Below are 22,669 nucleotides of genomic sequence, written 5' to 3'. Positions count from 1 at the left end.
TCTAAATTTGTTCATGACACAGGGGCCATCAGCAAGGCCTCTACTCTGTCCACACAACCTTCTTCTGCTCATCCATGACAGCCAGGCGGACGCAGCCAAGCAGGGCATCCAGGTCACTCCAGCTTTCGGGGGCCAGGCTGCTATATAGACAGGGCACTTTATCCAGCTCAGCCTCCTCCTGCCTGGCGGCTTCCAGGAACTGGTCCTCTGTGGTACCTAGCCGCTGCAGAGCCTTCCTGCCAGGGCCGGAGATGGGAGGGTGACTTAGGGAGAGCCTTGCACTTGTCTCCCAGCACAGAGCCCCAGAAATCAGCTGCCAGCTTGGAATTCTAGGGGCCTGGATGGACTGATGATGCAACAGCTGTCTAGATACCCTAGACACCAGTGGCCTGATTCAAGATAACCTAATGCCTCATGAAGAAAATACAACTGGGGCCCTAGATGATGTTGCACTAACGAAGGTGGTCTAGTTTACAACTTCAGTTCTGAAATTACAAAGGGAGCAGCAGGACATCTGGGTTTGTCCCAGTTATGAACCAAGGAGTGTTTTTCAGTCTCTGTCCTCACCTGACATTGTTGGACTGTTAACTGTACCCCAGGAAACATGTGGCCTTAGCCAAGGTATGGTTCTAAGGTCTCACCTTACTGTCCTCTGGGTTGCTCCTGGGGGCTGGCTACAGGACCTTTGTCCTGGATATTGTGGGGGAACTGCCCTGTGACACTCAGGGGCTGGCACAGGGTGAGATCCTGGAAACCCCGACACAGGCCCCAGATATGTTCACCATGGGCCTCACAGGGAGTTCCAGCGCCCGTTCAAACACGACCACCAGCCCCCAGGGGTTCACCTACTTGACTTTCTTTGCCATCTTCTCATTGACGGAGACATGGATAATGATGGGGAAGATCTCCATCCTGTGCAGGACACAGACACTGTCCAGTTGGATGTCCAGGAGGGCGTGGGTGTTCTGCGGGGAGTGGGGAGAGAAGTGAGCCTCAGCCTCAGAGGACATGAGGGGAGCCCACACTCAGGGAAGACATGGAGAGAAGGGTGTGGATAGGACTGAAGTTTGCAAAGGAGATGGGGGAAAGAATTTGGGAATGCCCCTTTGTATATGAGCATGCTTGCTGTACAGTTTTAAAAGTTTCTATTCATTTGACTTTTTTTTTTTCCATTTGACTTTTTACCTCTGATCTAGAAATCAGGCCACTGGGATTGAGGGAGGCTTTGTGTGGAGCTCAAACCCTAGGAGGCGGTGGCTCCATCAGCCTCTTTGGAGGTTAGAAGGAGACGGGGCCATTGTGCCTCTGGCTCACAGCTGTTCCTAACTGCTTTGTATCAAGAGAAAATTTTATCATTCTCAGTGAGCTTTTCATATATTTGTCTAAGCCTTAAAACATGGAGTATTATCTCCATTTTATTCATTCACTTAACAAATGTTTATTAAACATCTCCTGTGTCGAGGAAACAGGTTCAGGGAAGTTAAGTCTTGCTCAAGGTCACGTGGACCCCACATGGCAGAAATGGTTTGATCTTTCTGTGATGGAGCCAGAGATGAGCTAGGCACCAATCCCGGGTGTTCCAGGGGGCCCTGGAGGTTGGCCCTTCCTGCCTTCTCCCCCCGCCCTCCTCTGGAGATGGAGTTCCTCCCAGCCCCCACCCCACCCCACCCCTTACCTTTCCCATGAGGGACTCGACTGCTCTGCGGGTGACACAGTAGAGGCCACCGGATGCCTCTCTCTCCTGGATGATGTCCCCTCTCTGGCTGGAGGTGTCATACTCCTCCTGGCTCAAGTACTCTGAAGGTGACAGTTGATGGGGATGTCACACACCCAGCTGCTCCCTCAAGAGCCCGTGCTGAACACCCCCCTCCCCCGCAGACCCCTGTGAGCTCTAGGGTTTGCTAGCTCTTGCTAGGGTTTCCTCTTTATAAACCTGACCCTGCTCTCTCTGCTTGGAGGAGTCTGTGCCCTGCACATTCACCCTGAACTCAGACACAGTGGGTGCCCAGTCAATGCCAGGATGTGGGTGTGGGTGGATGGATGGAAGGTTGGGTGGAAGGAAGGATGGAGGGAAAGAAGGAAGGATGGACAGATGTAGATAAACCCCTTTACCATCACTTCCCAAGCCCCAAACTTACATATGCAACTTCTTACACCCAGAAATCCCTTCAAGCCCTTAAATCAGTCATTCTCAACCAGGGGCAATTTCTCCCCCAAGGGACACTTGGCAATGTCTGGAGACATTTCTGACTGTCACAGCTTTGGGGGAGGGGCTCTGCTCCTGGCATCGAGTGGGTTGAGGCCTGGGTATGTTACCCATCTGCGATGCACAAGACAGCCCACAACAGAGAAGGACCCCGAATGTCATGCCCAGGCTGAGAACTCCTGCCCTGTATACACATGTTAGAACACACCCCTACTTTTCCCTTCTTCCTGAATAGCACCCACTCTCCCAAGTGAGAACTGCATGTGCCATCCTGCTAGCTTCCATCCTCCGGAGCACCACCAGACCCTCCAGACAGCTCTTGGGACTACCCTCTCTTCCCTGCTGTGGCTTTGCTTTCCCTCTAGCCCTGAGGGTTCCAATGGTCTTTAGCTTCTCCAGTCTGTCTTCTATTCTGCTTTCAAAACAGGCATTCAGAGATCAGGCCTGATCCCATTCCTTAGCCCGCAGCACTTCCAGGCACCCACTGCCTCCTCCCCATCCTACCTCAGTACTTGGCACATTCTGCTTCTCAGCCTGGACTGCCTTGTTCTGCTCACAAACTCCTGCCTGTCATCCCCACCCTTACTCCTAACCCTCTCCAAAGAATTCCCCTCTGGGCCACTTGTGGAGCTTAGACAAGTCAGCCTGCCACGTGTTTAGGTGTCTGTCTCCAGAGGCGCAGACTAGACACCCGGGGCCTGTAACCCTCTGCACAGAACCTGGCACACAGTAGGTGCTCACTGCAGGAACTGCGTGGACCACACTTGCTCCCCTCTGTCCCCTCTGCGAACTCCAGGAGAGAAGGACAGGGCCCTGTTCACCCTCACGTTGTAGCCTGACTCTCCGGGGCAGTCACCAACTAGGAATGGTGGATGGAGGAAAGTGCCAAGGAGCCAACACCTGCCCTCCAGCCAGCTGAGCCACCTCTCCTGCAGAGCAGGGCCACGGGGACCCAGGATTCCCACTGGCCAGTTCATCTCCATGGCTCTACATTGAGTGACTTTGGGCAGGTGGATGGAGCCCTTTGGTTGTATGACTCCGTGGAATACAAACCAAGCTGCCAGCAGAACTGCGCTTTGCCCCACCCCTCCCCCATCCCAAATCCATGTTCATCTGAAACCTCAGATTTTCACCTTATTTGGAAATAAGATCTTTATAGATGCTGTTAGTTAAGAGGAGGTTGTACTTGAGTAGGGTGGTCTGAAATCCGATGACTGGCTCTTCGTAAGAAAGTAATGTGAAGGCAGAGGGACACACAGATGAGGAGGCAGAGATCGGAGTGTTATAGCCACAAGCCACCATCAGCCACCAGAGCAGGGAGAGGCAGGAAGGATGTCCCCCACCGCAGCCTTTGGAGAAAGGGCAGGCTGTTGGAGACAACTTCAGACTTCCAGCCTTCAGAACACTAAGAGAATGGATCTCTGCTGTTTTAAGCCCCCTGGTTTGTTTGTGGTCCTTTGTTTAGGCAGCTCCTGGACCACTCCTCTGTCATCCACCCCCTTGAAAGCAGATACAGCGTTCTGCCAAGGTCTCGCCCCGCCACCTGACAGTTAAGTGGGACTCCCAGGTGAGAGCGTACCTGCTGGGCATTTCTTAAACCCTTGGAAGAGGCACAGCTTCTCAATCAGGATCTTCCCGACCACCCTGGGCACGAAGAGCACGGGCCGGGGCCGGCTGGGCCTGTGGGGGTGCACCAGGGTGTAGGGCACCAGGGTGAAGCAGCTCTCGGTCCAAAAGCACACAGTGGAGGGGTCTGTGGGAGGAAGGAGCCGTGAGCGGGCCGGGCGCCGGGCTGCAGCAGCCCCCGCCCCCAGGACGGCCTGTCTGTTTTGCTCGCTGCTGCAGCCTGGCCCCTGCAGTAACAGGCACACTGGGCTCCTGCATGACGCACCACAGCCTCCACACCTGTCCTGGCTGGTCTCTTTGTACTTGCTGATTAGGTGTCCTGCTTCTCCAGAATCACCTTTATAGACTGCAGCTTAAACTCTTTTCCCCGTTTGGCTCACAGGGAAGATAGAAAACCTGAGTTTATCCTCCCAAACAGTCTGGAAGCTTCCTGTGTCTTCTTCCTTAGCCTCATCCTCAGGGACACATGATCCCAGCCCTTCCCTCCCTCCCTGATCCCTGATCTCCTCTCCTGGTCATTTCGGTAATATTAGATTCGGGTTGAGTTGGGAGGATCCCCTGGTAGAGGGCATGGCAACCCACTCCAGTTTTCCTTGCCTGGAGAATCCCATGGACAGAGGAGCCTGGGGGTCATAGAGTCGCAAAGAGTCAGACACGACCGAAGTGACTAAGGACACAGGCACTCAAAGCACTTTTCAAGAAGAAAATAAACTCAGAACGATTTACCTTTCTCTAAATTAACTTCTGCTTATCTCATCACAGTTTTACCTGCACAGGGATCTGTGCTGTGCTGGCCTCTGTCGCAGCCACTGCCCCCGACCCCAGCCACTATATTCCCTGGGGCTTTTAAAAATGGCAGCCATCTGAGGGCCCATTGGTTTGTGGCGTGCTGGGCATTTGGAGAGTGTTTAGACTTTACTATTTAAAAGGACTGCTGTTCAGATGACTGTACCAGTGGTTTCGCATAATCTTACTGGGGTAGATTACAGAAGTAGGAGCATCAGTTAAAGGTCACTAAAGGTGTATACCAACTGCTTTCCAGAAGGGCACATAGACATCAAATATGATTCTTAAAACAGATTCTGGCCTAGATGAATGGTGTTATCCTGATCAAGCTGCCCAACCACTGTGGCCCCTGAAGACCCTCCACCAGCTCCACCTGCCTCACCTTCTACCCGGCTCGGGTCCGACTGGCTTCCTTCAAAGCTTGACCACAGAGGGCTGGCCTTGGTTCTGTCCATACTGACAATGCGGACCAACTTCTGGGCTCCCCCGGAAGGCTGCTGGATGAAATAGAAGGAAAGTCATACAGTACTGGGGGCCTGCTTCCGCCAAATCCAGGGTGATCTCTGGCCCCAGGCTGTGCCCACTGAACAGTCAGGAGGCCCAGGCCCCATGACAGGGGATGGGAGATGAGGGGTGGCCAAAGAGGGTCCTCAGGCTTAGCCCTCCTTAGGGAGGGCAGGGAGTGGGAGGCAGGAAGGAAGAGTAGGGCCCTCCCAGCCTAGTCCTGCCACGATCCCGGGGGCTGCCCTAGTGCCTTGCTCAGGGGCAGCTGAGTGTTCTATGTCAGGGCAACTTAATGATGCCCAGCCTCAGTGAAGAATAAGAATGGGGTGCACATGGCGGGCAAATGGGGTAACCTGGAAGTAAGAGGCAGGGAGCATACACGATATATCTGCACACAATAGATCTTGCAGGCTAGGCAGTACGCAGACCCAAGTGAAGGTTTGGATGGCGCAGTAAGAGACACACCAAGTCACCCCACCTCAGGTCAGCAGCCTACTCTCGCCACATGGGACCCTCAGTCAGTGCCCACAGTTTTCCAGCCCACCCCAGGTAGGGCTGTGATTTTGTGGGTGGAAGGAGGGGTTGACTAGGCCCCTCCCTCAGGATGATGTGAGTTGGGAGAGAAGGAAGGCCAGCGTGGGGAGAGGCAGAGCCCACCCGAGTGGGACCCCATGTCTAGGGCCTGGACTGACCAGGTGAGTGCCCCACCTCACCTTGCGGATCATGGTGCTCTGATGAGCCATGTCCTGGAGGAGGGCGATGAGCAGCTGCTGAGCCCTGTTCGGAGGAGAACGACCCTAGCCCAGCTGCAGGGAGGGCTGGACGGGAGAGGTGGGCCCCACACAGTGCTCTGGGACACCCCCTTGCCTCCACCATGGTCCTTCACCCCAGCAGCCCTGTAGTCCCCTGGGGTTCTTAAACACCTGCAGAGCCCCAGCCCACCCCTGGAGATGCTAACTGAATTGTTCTGAGGGAGGGTCCAGGCAACACAGTCTGAGCGGGGTGGAGGCCACCACTCCAGGACCTCACTAGTCCCAGTGTGGCCTGAGGATTTCAGCCTGGCATCACCCAGAGAGGGCCTGGAAATGCAGGGTCTCAGGCCTCTCCCTGCATCTGCTGAGTCTGATCTCCACGTGGCAGAATTTGCAGTGAGGCTTGAGAGGAGCCGGACGAGACACCCTGCTTGGTGCCTTATGGTTGATCTATTATAGAACGTGATTCTGAGCAGGGGTACTGTTGCTCACCCCAGGGAGGGTGACTGGCTGTCCCAGTTGGCCCGGGACTGAGGGGGTTCCCCAGGACATGGGGCTTTCCGACAGTCCTGGACACACCTGCACAATGGGTCACCCTCCCCCAGGGGACACTGGCAATGTCTGGAGAGATTTTAGGTTGTCACCACTGGCGGGGGGCCAGGGGCACTACTTGCATCCAGTGGGTGGAGGCTGAGATGCTGGTCAGCATTCCGAAGTGCCCAGGACAGCCCCCAGCGACAAACGATGAGCCAGCCCCAAACGTCCACAGTGCTGAGGATGAGAAACTGGTCCCACATACCCTAGAATGCTCTAGGACTCAGGTTCATCCCTTTTCACAAAGGAAGCCCATCTAAGCAGTGAACCTGGTGGGTTGCACATTGGAGACTCCACTTCTTGGAGGTGCCCCACCCCATATCCCTGGGCAGTGAAGGGAGCCTCGGGAAGGCTGCTTCTCCTGGCCAGGAGGGGACCTCCTGGCTAAGCAAGACCAGGCAGTGTCCCCTCCCACCCCCAGGCAGGTCTCCGGGCTCTCTCTCGGGGGTGGGAGCCCAGGATGACTGCTCACCGTGTGTAGTTGGGGATGGTGCCATGCTCCGTGCCCTTGGTGCTGTAGGGGGCAACGCGGTGGGCGTGCCAGCAGCTGCTGCCCTGGAACAGGGTGTCTGTGACGTGCAGGATGTCATTGCAGCGCACCTGAAGCTCTCCCTCCGCCCGCCCCTCCAGGACCAGATTGACCCGGATGTAGAAGGAGTCCCCTGACGTGGCCACTTTGGCCTCCAGGTCCTGGACCAGCTTCTTATAACCTGATCAAAGAGGACATGGAGACAGGTAAGCCCAGAGCCGTGATGCCCCATGAGGATGGTTCTGCTTTGGGGGCCACTGTGGACTTGGGGCACAGCCTGGCTCTGCAGTGGGCTAGGAGTGTTGGCGTCGATGGCCTCTGGGGGAGGGTGGAGTGGATAGGGGAGTGTGTACCCTCCATGTTGACCTTCACTGACAGACAGCAGAAGCCATTCACCCTCCGGAGAAGTCCGACGGCCCGCTCCAGGGTCATGCCCTCCAGGACGGCCTTGGACGAGGGCTCGGTTGCCTCGTAATCCACCTGATGGAAGATCAGGAGGGCTACTTCTGTTGACCAGGCTTTTGCAGCTGCGGTCTGCGTGCAGGCGTGTGCCCTGAAGGAGACTCACGGCTTCCCAGACACCCATCGCCCCCATCAGAGCCCTGTGTCAGGACACCCTGAGGCAGGGTCTCCAAGCTAAACACATTCCCACCCCGGATCAGGTACTTAGATTGCCACTGGGTGCCAAGTTTCCGGTCTCCAACATGCTCCATTCTAGAGCATTCTGGAACAGAGCCCTCAGCTTGGGACTGTTGACGTTCGGGCTGTCCTGGGCCCTGCAGGATGTTTTGCACCTTCTCTGACCTCCACCCACCAGATGCCAGGGCACCCCTCATGTCACCCCTTCCCCAGCTGTGAAATCCACAGGGCTCTTATCCACTCATTTGCTCCCGGTGTTGTTTTGGTTTAGGAGAATAGACATGTTCATAAGGAGAAAAACAGAGATGTTTTTAATGCTGTTAGAATGGAATTGGCCCCACTCGAGTATCAGGACTGTCTCATAAAGGGGATCTGTTGCTTTAACCACAATGTGAGCTGACAATTGCAAATCTCACCAGGACTGTTAGAAGTGTGACGAAGGGCTTTTGTGTTGGGTGGGCTGATGCTTACGTCAGGAGCTCTGTGTGTGATCATTCGAGACAGAGGAGAACTCAGCTCAGCCCATGGACAGTGGGGAGAAGCCGTGGGGTCCATGGAATCCTGATTGAGGGTGCAGCCCCTCCCTCCCCTTCTCAGCCCTATATCCCCCCTACACCCCCCTGTCCTGGGAGGAACTGGTGATGCCTGTTTTTCAAATTCTTGCTAATCTTAAAAGGCCTGATGCTTAATAATTCTGCTTTTGTTGTTGCTGCTGTTCAGTTGCCAAGCCGTGTCTGACTCTTTATTACCCTATGGACTACAGCACGCTGGGCTTTGGTATCCCTCACCATCTCCCGGAGTTTGCCCAAGTTCATGTCCATTGAATCAGTGATGCTTTTAGGTAACATCAAAGTGACCTCCCTGTCCATGTGTTCACTTAATAATAATTAGGTTGTACATTTTTGTTTTCTGCAGTTTAATGGATATTTTATAGTAAAAAAATTTTTTTAATGTCCCCAAGGGTTAAAATGGTGAATTTTATTATGTGTACTTTAATACATACACATGAAGTATCAGTAAGATTATTGCAATTTTAAAAAAAAGCCCACATCAGAATCTTACATAATCTCTATCAGAAGATTCCGGGGCCAAGATTGCTTCATCCCCAAAGCCCGCTCAGCTGGTGCATAGTCCAGCCTTCAACAGCTTGTAGGTCACCCTCGAGTTCAAGGATGTCAGGGTGGAGAAGGGCGCAGGGTTTTGATGAGAGTCACCAGGACTCTCTAATCACTGTGTTACTCTGTTTTATGTCAGCCCAAGAAAAGAGTGTGGACCAATCCAATAATCCATTTTTGTCAAGTTGAATCCATGGCTGCCTGGGTTACCTGCCCCTCACACTGACCCCACTCTCAAGAGCATGCTGGGGGCTTGAGGGGCTGGCACCACACTCACCATGACAATCTGGGTGCCAGGGCGCAAAGCCATCTCATCTGCCGCAGAGCCCGGGGTGACCCGATGAATGAAGATGCCCGTGAGGTTCCCGCCAATAACGCTTATCTGCTCCAGCAGTGCACCCCCCTGGAAGGCCAACGCCGTGACCTGGCTCAGGATCTTGCGGGCTGGCCTCCGCCTCACTGGGAAGCAGCTGCAGGAAGGGAGGGGGCCGGAGCTCAGGTGTCCTAGAGCAGGAGCTTGGGTCTCCCCCTGGGTCCCCTCTAGTCCCAGCATTCTGGAATTCTTCCCAGGCCTCAAACAGGCTGACAGTGAGGACACAGTCCTCACTCTGCTCTGCTACCTGCTGGCCCCAGCCCTCTGCTCACCTGGTGGAGAGATAGAGGTCCCCAGAAGATGGCAGCAGGCTGTTCTCAGATTCAGGGAGGTCTAGAAGGAAGCCAGTGGCTCAGGTATGGAGCTGGGCCAGCCCTCATGGTCACCCCACTTCTGAAGGAGTTTTGGCTCACCAGTGCAACCTCAGTGTCACCCCTGCCCCTGCCACAGGCACCCCCCTGTTTGTTGTGTGTTTTGCTGAAGCTGAACCTTCTCTTGCCCCTCCCTTCCTTGATGCCCAGAACCTTGATTAACCTCCGCTAAAATAGGAGAGGCTGGTGGGGAGCTGCATTTGTCAGGGTTTAATCTACATTGTGTCCTTTTGCAGTATTTGAGTTGCTAGCATTTTACAAAATAGGGAATCTGGAATCTGGATTTCTGTCTTCACTTGAGAAATCAAATCTGGCATAACTCTGGGCCTGTATTTCTGTGCGGCAGCCACCGCTGGCACTGGTCATCGGCTGCCTCCTGTCTCCCGGGTCACCCTGCTGCCCAGCTGGCCACAGCAGGACTCTGAGTTGGCAATCTGCAGGGCTAGATGTCCTCAGAGTCTCCCCAAGGCCTATATTTTAGTAGCCTGTGAGGCAGATGGGCTGCCCCCAGCCCAGGTGTCAGCCTCCCTGCAGGTAAGTTTGCCCTTCTTGCCTCCTGAGCTACTCAGAGAACCAGAGGGCTCTCAGACAGCTAGTGGTCGCCAGTTGCAGACAGCCTGTGCCCAGCTCACAGATAAACATACACTCATGCTCACATTCAAAGCCAAGTGAAATTATACACTCTCAATGTATTTGAGGTCAAAAGTAAATAAACCAGGACTTGATGCACCATCATGACAAAAGGGAAAAAAAGAGCATTGACTCATCCTGTTTGTGATCTCACATCCAGGTTGGTTATATCTGGGGTGGAGCCTCCGTTATAAATAAAAATGGCAATGAATTTGTAAGAGGCAAGGTTTCTGGTCATGTGACCCACAGAAAGTCCGAGGCCATCAGTCCTAAAGGGGCTGCCAGGCAACAGCGTGGAGATACACGCACTCCCTGGTGGCCGTGAGGTGAAATTCAGACAAGATGCTAAGCTCCTGCTCTGTGCAAGGCCTAAGGCCGGGGTGGGTGGGGTGGGTGGGTGGGCGGTGGACAAGGTAAGGAGGCTGTCCGTGAGGGGCCTGTGCCTTGAGAAGGAGACAGGACCAGTTAAGTGACAAATATGAGGAATAAGCCACAGGAGAAATGGGAATGTCTCAGGTGCCAGCATGCGGCAGAAATGTTCCCAGTAGGCGCCTCAGTGAGGAGCAGTGAGGATGGAAGCCGGCTGCCCTCTAGTATCACTGGGAGGCCCAAGTGTCCGTGGGTCAGAGCAGGGAGGGACAGATAGAGGACGTGTGTGTCTGGAGCTATCTGAACTTTATGCTGAGCTGGACGTGGAGGTGAACGCAACTCCTTTAGCCTCGAGGTGAAAACAAAAGGACACTCAGTAAATACAGCACATCTGGACACTGGTTTGAACTGCCAGGCTGTCTGGATTTTCCCAGAGGCTCAGGTCAGGGCAGCAGTCAGGTTCACTCCTCTCTGCCCCTCCCCTGGGGTGTCTCACCTGCCTCCCTGAAGATCCCTGTCTTTTCCTTCCTGTCTCTGCCAGCCAGGGCTGGTGGGGTGGCTGCAGAGGTTTGGGGGTACACTCACCTGCCCGGTCTACAATCTCAAAATCCAAGTCTGCATTGCTCTTCTTAGCACCCAGGGAACCTCCCTGATCCACTTCCAGGATTTCTGGGCAGCTGCTACAAAGCATAAGAAGATGGAAGTCAGTGTCCCAGGGAGCTAAGGGCAGTGGAGCCACCTGACCCTGTCCCCAGCCCCACTCTACCTGGAAAGCCAGGAGTCTTCCCAGAAGCCCTCTGTGGCCCGCTTGCATAGGGATTGCTGGCTGGGAGGCGCAGGGCTGCTGGAGCGGAAGCTATCCACCAGCTCTCGGCTGGACGTGGCGCTCAGGTCAGACCAGAGCTGAGACTGGGGGATGACACAGCAGAAGTCACCACGGGGCTCTCATGGGGATCCCTCAGGACCCTGCCCCTGCTGCCTCTACTGTGTAGAGTGTAATGATAATAAGCCACAGCCTCCCACTGACAGGGTAGAGGACGCAAGAGGAGAGGAGCAGAGAGTCAAGCCACATTAATTGAGCACCTACTATGTGTTGGGTACTCTATTAGCTACTTCTAGATTTTACGTTGCTTAGTTCTTTCTTTTTTAAGCTTTTGGCCACCCTTCCACATATAGGATCTTGTCCCTGACTAGGGATTGAGTCCACGCCCCCCTGCAGTGGAAGTGCAGAATCTTAACCACTGGACCATCAAGGAAGTCACCTGTATCCCTTAGTTCTTAATGATAAATCTATCCGGTGGGTAGCATTGTCCCACTTTGGGGTGTCCCAGGTGGTGCTAGTGGTAAGTAATTTGCCTGCCAATGCAGACCCAGGTTTGATCCCTGGGTCGGGAAGATCCCCTGGAGAAGGAAATGGCAACCCATTCCAGTATTCTTGCCTGGAGAATCCCATAGACAGAGTCTGGTGGGCTACAGTCCATGGGGGTCACAAAGAGTCAGATGTGACTGAGCATCTGAGCACACATGCTGTCCCACTTTACATATAAAGCAACTGAGGCCAGAGAGGCTAAGTTACTGGCTAGGGAGGGTCATGTGCTGACGGGGTGGAAACATGCAAGATGAAGAGCGTGGAACTGGAGGATGCTGGTGAAATGTGTAGATCCAGGTGTAGCACCCCTGTTCACTTGATAAGCATTTCTTTAGCATCTTTAAGCATCTCCTACATGCCAGACCCTCTTCTGTCCCGATAGATGGTCTGGTCTGGCCCCAGCAATGGTGAAGGCACTGGCCGTACCTCAGAGGAGCTGCCGTCACTGTCGTCCCGTGGGCAGAGGGCAAACATGCGCACCAGCCGCTGCTTCCCCTTCGGACAGGGCTCCCTGACCCCCGCCTCCTGCTTGGGCTGCCAAAGACCCAGACACGCTGGTTAATTTAGGGAATATGCTGGGTTGCTCTTGGAGTTTCTACTGAGTCACAACCCCTGTATCTCCAGTTTCCTGAGTGGTTTCCTTTCCTGGGCTTCAAGGTAAAACATTTATGTCCCCTTCTCCCAACCTGGGACACCTGGCACTGTGGGAGCTGGCCACCAATGGGACATGCAGCAACCAGCATTTTATCCCCTTTGGATAATACATGTTATTCTCTCCTGATTATACAAATAATAGATACTATATGTATATCTATACATAGTCCACAAAGAACATTGGCGGGGAGGAATAGGCCAGTTAGAGATGCAAGTAAAATTTACCCATCCTCCCACACTCAAAAATAGAGCAGCAAGCATTTGCTGTCTGTCTGTCAGTCTCTTTTCCATGCATACGTATATATTTTTTAACATATTTGATGTGGTGCTGAGTGGGGGAGGGAAGAAGGGCTGGGACCCCTGCTTAGGGAGGGGAGGGTCTGGCTGTGCCTCCCAGGTGTCCCTGGGCACCTCTGAAGAGATGAAGAGACACCAGAGTGTCTGGAGCTGGAACTGCTGGCGAGACCATAATTAGAGGTTTTACAGTAATTTTAGTTCTTTGAGAATGCAGCTTCCTTGGTTTCTATCACTCAGCTCTCAGGTAGTTTACTTGCAAGCTTCCCAGGAAGACGTCACCAACTAAACCAAGCGACTACCTGCACAACTTCGTATGCTTGCTTTCTTCATTGAGCGCCACACAGTCCAGGTTCCAGAACCTTCCACCAAGCTAACCCTTCTATGACTTGCATAGTATTAGCATAAAAAGAGATGTAGAAACAGACTCAGCCTGCCCAACTGGGCACCGTCAACCTTTGATCACACGACACAGTCTGCTCACAGGAGCCCGCATTGTGGACAGAGCTGAATCCGGTGGTGCCAGTGGGCCTGTGTGACTGGCTTGGGTTTGCCCCGACACCCTGCATCTTCCCCCCAGCAGCGCTCACCCCTGGTGATGACTCGGTCTGCACCTGCAGCTGCTGGACCTGATGGCGCAGCTCGCAAACCTGGTCCGTCAGCTCAAACACCTTCCTGCGGAGGGCATCCTTCTCGGTCAGGTTCTGAGAAATCTCCATCTGGGCTCCATCCCTCGCTGAGTAGGCCTGGGAGCCAAGATGGGAGACAGAAAGGATCAATGCCCAGAGGATAAAGAGGCTGTGTCGCAGGAGTCCAGCCAGAGAAAGCCCCTGTTTCTGGCCTGTGTTTACCCTGGACTCCCCTGGTGTGTAGCACACACAGCTCGTTCTGTGGCTTACCACCATTTATGATTCATGTAAAAGTGAGCCGTTTCAGTAACAGTCAAGAAAGGGGTTCACACAAACACCTCCTGTTAGAAATGAAAGGAGGGAAGATGATGTGCAGCAGGTATGGCAGCAGGTAACTGTGGCAGGGAGTTGAGAAACATCCCGGGGACCAAGGAGAGAAACCCTGAGTCTGGAACCTGCTGCCATTGAGGTCAGGTGACCTGGCTAGCCAGCAATAAGCCACACCCAGAGTGGCCTTCCCGACCCTCCTGAGACCCCTCGGGGACTGCACCTTCGGTCCTCGGAGCCCCTCAGCCCGGCACCCCGGCTGGCCCCTCCCTCCTCCCGGGTACCTGGTCTCGCTCCTTCTGCAGCTCAGCCACTTGGCTCTGTAGGGCGGTCATCTTCTCCTTGTAGATTTCACAGTCCACCTTGGTTTTCTGGAACTGGAGCAGGGTCTGCTCCTTCTCTTCCCAGTACTGGACGGAGGGGGACAAACATGGCCCACAGAGGTCAGTGACTCCGAGGGTAGGGCTGAGGATGGGGGTGGGGGAGCCTTGGGGTGAGGGAGGTGGTTCTCGAGAGGAAATAAGGTGAATTGACACTCACTTTTTAAGTGCTAGATTTTAGGTGCAACTAGAGTTGCTGTGTTGATTATATTTTAATTTAGTCATCAAAATATGCATGGGTCCTGCATGTCAAATTGTGTTTTGTTTATTCCATGTCCCAAAAGGCATACCTATTTTCCCTCTGCCCACCTCATTCTCTTCCACTGTCTCCTTTCTCTCATCCTCTCCTTGCCTTTTACAGCAACTAAATAAATCCCTGGCTCTCACCCTGGGGCACCCATGCACTGGAAATTGCTCTGTGGTTTTTTTTTTTTTGCTCTGTGTTTTAATTGCTTGTTTGCCTGATCCATTTTCTCATCACCCCACAAAGTTGGTGCCCAGTCTAGTTTGACAGAGGAATAAGCGAATAGGCCAATGCATTTTTGGGCAAAGTTGGTTTTAAGCTCAGTGTGGTTTCAAGAATCTGCTTCCTCATCCAGGCAGCCCAGCCCCTAAACACGGCCTAATAGCGTCACCTGCTTTCGCTGTCTCTCAGCAGCCACCGCCCGCTCCCTCAGAGAGTGGATGCGGTCCACCAGCTCCTGCCTGCTCTCCAGGGCCTCGTCCAGATTCTGCTCCAGAATGTCCTTCTCCGCCTGGTACAAAGAGAGGTCAACCCAGGGACCCTGACCTCCCCGAAGGCCCTGGGGAAACATCCCCATCATCTTGTCCCCAGGACAGGAGGCGGGAAGCTTGGAGTCCAGGTGTGGGGATGGATTTAGCTTTATTACTGCACATTAGGCAGGAAAAAAGGCAAGGTCAGCAATCAAAATGCGGAACATGCATTTCAGCTCCACGTGAGCGTGGCTAGGAGACAAAGTACAGGAAGCTGAAAGTCTCTGAGGGTAGTATAGCGCCTCCTTCTTTTAGGCAGTTTCAGCCTGCTCCCTCAATAGATCCAAAGGCAGAGGCTTCCAGGAGAGAGAATATCAAGGGGTGAGGCGTTCCCTCTTCACGCTCACTTTTATGAACGATGACACAGTTCAGGCCGGGGGACCCACACCCTGTGAATGTCTATTGAAGGACTAGTTCAAAAAATAGATATTTACTGATCGAAAGGGACCAGAGAGGAGAGACAGATGATTTGCATAATTTCAGGGTGCTGGTGACACAAACTTCTCTGCATCCTACAGTTCCCCACTCCCCCGTGCCTGCCTGGGCGGGATGGCAGGATATTTTGCAGGCAGAAAGTTTCCCCCACTTTCACAACCTTAAAGCTAATCGCATCAATTATAATCAGCCTCCATTTACTCCAAAACAACATAGCAGCAGCAAACAAGCTAAGACTTTTGAATATGTGGGCAATAGCTTTCAATTTTGCCAGAATATGGGGTCTGGAAAGAAGGGGAAGGAGAGACATGAGAAGGGGTGGTGAGGCTGAGTCAGAGGTTTCATCTCACCGAGACCTTAGCCACACCTCAGTGGAACCACTTGTCAGAAATCCCACAGTCTGGAAGCCACAGGCCAAGGCCAGGGACACTACCGGATGGCCACAGGGAAGGAAGCTGAGCCTTGGAGGGAGACCAGGGCAGAAAGTTGAACCTTGGGGGCATCAGGACCCACCAGGCTGAAGGTCAGGGAGCGGAGCCTCTCATTCTCCTCCTTCAGGCGGCTCAGCTCCTCGTCTCCAGGCTCCAGGTCACTGGCCATCTTCAGGGACCGCTCTCGAAATTCCCGCTCACAGGAAGAAGACATCTTCTCTCGCTGCAGCTCTTGCTTCATCAGATACAGCTGCCAGGGAGGAGGAGAAGGTCACTGCTGTTTCTCCACTAGACCAGGAGCCAGGTGTGGTCCTCAGCCTTTCTCCTTAATGATGATGCTTTTCATACTCAAAAAGGTCCCTCTCCCAAGATTTCAAAATCCATGAAAGGGTTTTACCTAACGAATAGTCCCTGTGGGATGATAAAAGCATTTTAGCTTTATCTTACTGGTGAGGTGTAGGGGTTAAATCACTGAGCTGGGGTCCCCAGGAACAGAGAAAGGAGCCCTTGCCATTGGCTCTTGGATCTGACAGCCAGTGCAGCCAGGGATGAATGGCCAGTAAGCCTCCTCCAGTATGGCCCTGCTTCTCCGGCTTTCCACATTCCACTAAACATGTCAGATGAAGTAGGGGGCAGCAAGAAGAAACCCCGGGGGATCTACTGGAATTAGAGGTTTGGGTGTGAACTCATGATTTCTAAAACATGTGCATGTATGTGTATATGCACACTTGCATGCATATGTGCCTATGCATATTTGTAGGTGTATGTATACCTGTGTATCTATGCGCATGTTTCCTAGTCCTCTCTGCTAAAACATCTGAGGAGCAAAGATATCCCAGTAGCAATGAGCACACCTAGAGCCCAGATCTTGGTCACTAAAAGGAACTGGGGCCCCTTGAAGAAATGGTTGACTTTGGAGCTGAGGTGGGCTGGGTATGAGATGATCCTGGAATATCTTGTGATGATGCAAAGAAAGTCAGTGCTAAGAAAACTCGACCTCATGTCATGTCCCCGGACACAACATATTGAAGGGGTTCCCACTGCCAAATCTAGGACACTTTCAGCACCAAACTAAAGACAATAATATGTTACAGATTATTGGAAATAGGAATCCAGGCATCTGTGCCAATAACAGATGCACATGGGGAAAGGAAAGGCACCCTCTCACGGTCAGGATGCTGAGGGCCAGCTGGTCACCAGGGGGAGCACTGGAGATGGGGCTTATCATTTTGCAGCCACCAGAGTAAAGATGTGCTCGGGCAAGAATCACTGGTCAGGCTAAGTCCAGGGGGAGGTGTCAGCATGAAGCCGGGGTGCTTGCTGGCCTCAAAACACCTCTCCCATACCCCACATTGCTTACCAGCTGCAGGGAGCAATAAAGAGTACTTTGGCTATTTTGGTACAATACCTGATCCTGGACTGGAGGGAAAATGCCATAAAGAATGTACTTTAGGTCAACTATAAAACTGTAACACATACAGTAGATTAAAGGATTATATCACTGTAATTTTATGAAGTTGACAACTGCACCACAATTATATAAGAGAATATCCTATTTTTAGGAAATATACATCGAAATGTTTGGGGGTAAAGGGCCGTGATGTGTTCAACTCAAGCGGTTCAGGAAAAAGTGTGTGTATGTGTGGGGAGAGAAAGAGAGCACAGTGATAAAGAAAAGGTTATGTGGATGTAATTTGTATTTTTATCTGTATATTATTGGGTAAATTCAAAATTCTTTCTAAATAAAATTTAGAAAACTAAAATCAAACAATGCCATAGTTAAAAGCAAATGCCAAAATGACAAGGCATGACTATCCTCCATAAAGAACTCTTGTTGATCAATAAGAAGATACAATAATTATCCCCAACAGAAATAAGAGTAAAAGACTGTTGGGGTCTGAGGGGGCCTCACTAGTAACATTCCTGTTCTCCCATCTGAATCCAGGACCAGATGAGAAAGACAAAGGAGGAGCCAATAGAAGTTCACTGTCCCCCTGGTTACTGACAAGTCGGAGGGGAGCAGGGCTAGATGGGTCCACTATTCCGTAACCACCACCACACCCAGAATAGCCAGACAGGCCCCCAGAGGTAGGATGGGGAGGAGGGCTCCCCATGGTGGGCACTTCACAGACCAGGCAGGGTGGACTTGAGGCCACATAGCGTATTCAAGGGGACCCTGGTGGAGGAGAAGTTTTCTGCAGGGGTGTTGTAGGGAGTGGGAGTAGGGGTTCCAGGAGATAGGCCAGCAAGTGCAAAGGCCCGGGGTGGGGAGCAGCAGGTCAGGACGGGCACTCCGAGCTGTTACCTCTTCCTGCAGGCCACGGCAGCGTGTGGTGGCCAGCTCCTTCTCCTGCAGCGCATTGCTGTAGTGCAGCGAGAGACTCAGCATCTCGTCCTTCAGCTTCAGCACCTCGTGGAAGTGGGCACTGACCTCACGCTTCATGCGGTTGTGGTCGGCCTCCAGCTGATGCAGGCCCTCAGCGCGGGCCTCGGCCTGGTCCAGGCGCTCCTGCAGCTGCTGGCACTGCCGCAGCAGCGCCTCCTTCTGCCCCTTCTCCTGGCTCAGCTCCTCCTGCAGGCTCCCGATGGCCCCAGCCAGACACTCGGTCAGCTTGGACGTCTCCATGAGCCCTGCAGGATGGGGCAGGTAGGCCAGAGGCTCCTCATCCTGCAGGGTCTTGCTTCCTGCGCCCACACTCTCAAGCAGGGCCCCCACACTAATCTATGGGTCACCTTAAATGCTTCCAGGCTCAACAGGACTAGATATTTCGGTTAAATAAATAGCGTGACAGGTGATTTTTGTCCCCATTCTTGGCTTCCCTATGGGACCTGGCTGTTTAACCTAACTCCCCATCCCCTGCCATCATCAGCTGAACCTTGCTCGATGTTCATTCTCATGTCATCCTAAGGAAAACATAACAAAGAACATGAAGCTGTATAACAGAACCCTGAATCCCATAAATAAGGGCTGTGATGACAAATAGGCTGAAACACTTTCTAAACCACAGTTTTGAGTGATGTCGCCCTGCCCCTTCAAATACCTAAATCTCACAACAGCTCCTCCAGGGAAGCCTAAAATGACTCAGTTAATGAACAAGACCTCATCTCCCACCTGGCCAGTATAAATCTTTACTTAACAGCTCCTCTCCTTTTTCCTGCCGTCGGCCCCTCCCAAGAGCCAGAGCTGGGCAGGACTGGGCAGGACCGAGTGGGAACCAGTTCCCTTCTGCCTCAAGTACCTCAAGGTAAAGGTTTTCTAGGAAAGGACACACTTCCTCTTTGCCTGCACCTCTCAGATGCAGGTTCCACCCCCTGGGAGGGGTCTGCTCTTGGTGCTGGATAGTTAGGGACAAAGCTTTTCATTTATAACCCAAGATCTTGGGCTCTGCCTATCCACCCCGACTAGGGTTAGTGTGTGTGGGTCTCCTCACCCCCCCCAGTCTGGTGGGTTGGTTGGAGCACGGGGACAGGAATGTCTGCCCAGTTTGGAACAGCCTACAGTCAAGGAGGGACACCGCCTCACTCCTGGTTATATCACCAGATCTCACCACTGAAGTTTGTGAAGTCCACGCTGGGCTGCAGCCCGGTGACCAGGGTGTAGACATCAGGGTTGTGGAACTTCAGGCTCTCCAGCAAGGCAATGGCCCCATTCTTGCCTCGAGTCTTTAGCAAATCCAACAAGTACCCTTGCGAGAGAGAACAGTCTTAGCTAGCCAGGTACTGGGTAGGCTTCCCATGAAGGAAGCAGAGTATAGCAGGATGGCGGCGGGGCGGGGAGGGGGTCATCCTTGCACATCTAGGAATCAGGAGGTCAAAGCAGTTTTCCAGGGTCGATTTACTACTTCCATGATGGTGGTGAGACTCGAAAGGGGTCAGGCTGATATTTACTGAGGAATTGCTACAACCCAAGTGCTAAGAGTTGAGAATAAAAGACTCAAAAGGATAATCGTTGCTCTCCAGACCTCTCCCAGGTGTGTTGTGGACACATGCAGACACACATATACAAAGCAGGTGGGAGGAAATAAGCAAATAGCAGTGCACCCAGGGTCCAGTCCCAGAGAGGCTCAGACCTTCCAAGCCCACCTAGATCCCATCACTCTCAGCTTGAATTAGTAGCTTGAATTAATTTCTCCCCTATGTAATGGTCATAAGGCAACAGGCACAAATAGTATCATATTGATAGCTACCACTTTCTGCCTGTTTTAGAAGGCCCAGGCTTTGAGATGAGTATCTGATAAAGAGTAACTCATTCCATTCTCCTAACAACTTCATATGATGAAGTTTTCCTGTTTTTGAATGAATAAACACAGCTAGTCAGACAATCAGAATCAGCTCCAAAGACATCTGGAGTGGGTTGAGTTGTGGCCCCAAAGTTATGTCCACTCGGAAGCTGCCAGTGGGACCTTGTTCGGAAAAGGCTTTGCAGATGTAATTAAGGTAAGAATCTCAAGAGGAGGTCCTCCTGAGTTATGCAGGTAGGCCTTAAATCCAATCACAAATGTTCTTATAAGAGACAGAAGAGGAGAAGACAGAAAGAAGGCCGTGTGATGATAGAAGCAGAGATTGGAGTGGTGTAGTCACAAACCAAGGATGCTGGGGCCACCAGAAGCAGAAAAAGGCAAAAAGTTTTGCCTTCAGAGGAGTTCAGCCCTTCTGACATCTTGATTTCAGGTTTTTGGCCTCCACAGTGTGAAAGAAGATATTTCCGCAGTTTTAAGCCCCCCAGTTTGTGGTCATCTGTGGTGGCATTTCTGGGGCACTAACCCAGTCCCATGACTTGACCTCAGGTCACCTCAAGGTCCTGTGTTCCCTGCCCTCACAGGGGCTTTCCCAGTGCCACCTGTGCTGAGCTGGCTCTGCAGTGGGCTGGGACACAGGTCCTCACCAACTCTCATGGCCGAGTTGTTGAACCTGGGGCTGTGCAGCACCTCCTCCTCATCCAGCTGGTCCAGCACCTTGGCCTGGCGCAGGTAGGGAGTGAGACGGCTGGGGCAGATGCTGCGTACGATCCTGCAGCGGTGGTCCTCCATCATCTCCCATAGCACCTCCTCGTCCAGGGAGGTCAGCGAGGAATCCGTGCGGCACAGCTCCGCCATGGCCCAGCCTCAGCACCCTGGATGGGAAGGGTGGCCACAGAGGGCTGGGGTCAGAGAAACACAGCTTCCTGTCCAGGAGGTCTTTCCATCCAAACCCCCTCTTCCCCAAGTCAGCAGTAGAGAGGAAATGACCAATTCAGAGAGGTCATGACACCTGCTCCGGCCCGGGTGTCCTATGACCAGCAGGAGGATCCTGTCCATCCTTATTGTTGATATCAAGTCAATTCCTCAACCAGGAGCAGAGCAAGCAGAACGGGGTTTCTTTTGGATTTAGGAGCCTGAATTTGCCTTTAAATCTCAGGAAGCTGCCCCTGGCCTGGAGAATGGGTGTACTGAATGAGGGTGACATTACAAACTAGATAGATGGGGGTTTCCCTGGCGGTTCAGGGGTTAAGATTCTGTGCTCCCAATGCAGGGGGCCCAGGTTCAATCCCTGGTCAGGGGACTAGATCCCACATGCCATAACTAAAGACCCTGCATGCTACAGCTAACACCTGGTGCAGCCAAATAAATAAAAAATAAAAATCTGTCTCATTGAAAAAACAAAACAAACCAGATGGATCTAGAACATGCATTCTTAACAGGTGTGACAGAGCCCCCAAGGGGTCAAAAACTGATTCTTGAGCAAAAATTCTTACTCTTCTGTGTACTGGAGTGGGTTGCCGTTTCCTCCTACAGGGGGATCTTCCTGACTCAGTGATCGAACCCAGCTCTCTTACGTCTCTTGCTCTGACAGGCAGGTTCTTTACCACCAGCGCCACCTGGGAAGCCCATATAAAGCACAGATGTGCATAAATAGACAGTAAATATGTGAGGTTAATATCTCATGAAAGGGTGATTGGGGAAAGGGGAGAGACAATCACATCCAAGCACAAGAGCTTGTGTTAAGAGGACCTCAGAGGACCCCCTGCCCAGACTGCCAGCCACAGAACCCACCCCAGATTTGGCTTTGTACTGAGTCACCTCCACAGGTGTGCCCCCACCCGAGCCCCCCTCCTCCCTCCAGTCCTGGCACAAAGTCACTAGCCCACTGATCCATCTAAATATTCTATGCTTTTAACCTGCAGCCTGTTTTAAGCATCTTAAAAAAGTCTTGCAAATGATCTAAAATATCCATATACCAGTCACACAGATTCAACCCATCTTAACACTTTGTACCTGGTCTCCTTTTTAAGGACATGCAGTTAGAGACAGCCCAGTTCTGTTGTCTCCAGGTCCTGTCCCTCACTCTCTTCCCGCAGGTAACTTCTGGACCATGTGCTGCATATGAGTGTGTCTAAAATAACACAGGGCATCTTGCCATGTGCCCCCGGGAACCCCATAAACAGTGTGGTGCTGGGCATGGCTCTATACTCAGCCTTTTAATTTTTTTGTTGTTTATTTTTGCCACACCACGTGGCTTGTGGGATCTTAGTTCCTCCATCAGGGATCAGATCTGGGTCCATGGCAGTGACAGCCCAAGTCTTAACCACTGGATAGCTAAGAAAGTCCCTCAGCCTGTTTTTTGAGGTTTAGCAAATGGATACATGCAGCTTGATATATTTTTAAACTGTGTACTGAATTCAGTTATACTAAGAAACCACAGTCGGTGCTCCTGTGGATGGACCTTAGGTTGTTTTGCCTTTTTCTCCAACACACATAGTGTCACAGTGACTGTAACCTTGGACACAGGTGGGAGAGTTTCTCTCAGACCTGAAAATTCCTATGATTTGGTTCTTTCCATTTGGAATGGCAAGGTGGAGCAGCTGGAGTCAAATACCTGTATTTTAAAAAAGCTTTTGGCTGT

At 52.4% G+C, this 22,669-nt stretch overlaps 1 protein-coding gene across 1 annotated transcript; it reads right to left on the bottom strand.

The window, feature by feature from the left end:
• Positions 1-23: 23 nt before the first annotated feature.
• On the bottom strand, positions 24-20,883 carry CARD14 (caspase recruitment domain family member 14). The gene is made up of 20 exons (XM_065909819.1): positions 20,673-20,883; positions 19,336-19,473; positions 18,093-18,418; positions 15,870-16,037; positions 14,783-14,902; positions 14,052-14,177; positions 13,393-13,557; positions 12,290-12,391; positions 11,261-11,403; positions 11,080-11,174; positions 9,397-9,457; positions 9,029-9,221; positions 7,351-7,477; positions 6,941-7,178; positions 5,836-5,899; positions 4,992-5,115; positions 3,786-3,959; positions 1,676-1,797; positions 850-965; positions 24-236 (listed from the first exon to the last, which is right to left on the bottom strand). Exons 1-20 carry the CDS (start codon positions 20,881-20,883, stop codon positions 41-43), a joined length of 3,009 nt encoding a protein of 1,002 aa, XP_065765891.1. The 3' UTR covers positions 24-40.
• Between the last annotated feature and the right edge of the window lie 1,786 nt (positions 20,884-22,669).

Source organism: Muntiacus reevesi, chromosome 18 (genome assembly GCF_963930625.1).
Source record: "Muntiacus reevesi chromosome 18, mMunRee1.1, whole genome shotgun sequence".
Taxonomy (NCBI): domain Eukaryota; kingdom Metazoa; phylum Chordata; class Mammalia; order Artiodactyla; family Cervidae; genus Muntiacus; species Muntiacus reevesi.
This window is presented reverse-complemented; position numbering and strand designations above follow the sequence as displayed.

Excerpts from the sequence above, each read along its gene's own strand:
- CARD14 (XM_065909819.1), bottom strand. The coding sequence starts at position 20,883 with ATGGCGGAGCTGTGCCGCACGGATTCCTCGCTGACCTCCCTGGACGAG. Across the intron at positions 16,038-18,092 it reads GCCGTGGCCTGCAGGAAGAG|CTGTATCTGATGAAGCAAGA; the intron begins GTAACAGCTCGG and ends CCTCCCTGGCAG. Across the intron at positions 966-1,675 it reads TCGAGTCCCTCATGGGAAAG|AACACCCACGCCCTCCTGGA; the intron begins GTAAGGGGTGGG and ends CACTCCCCGCAG.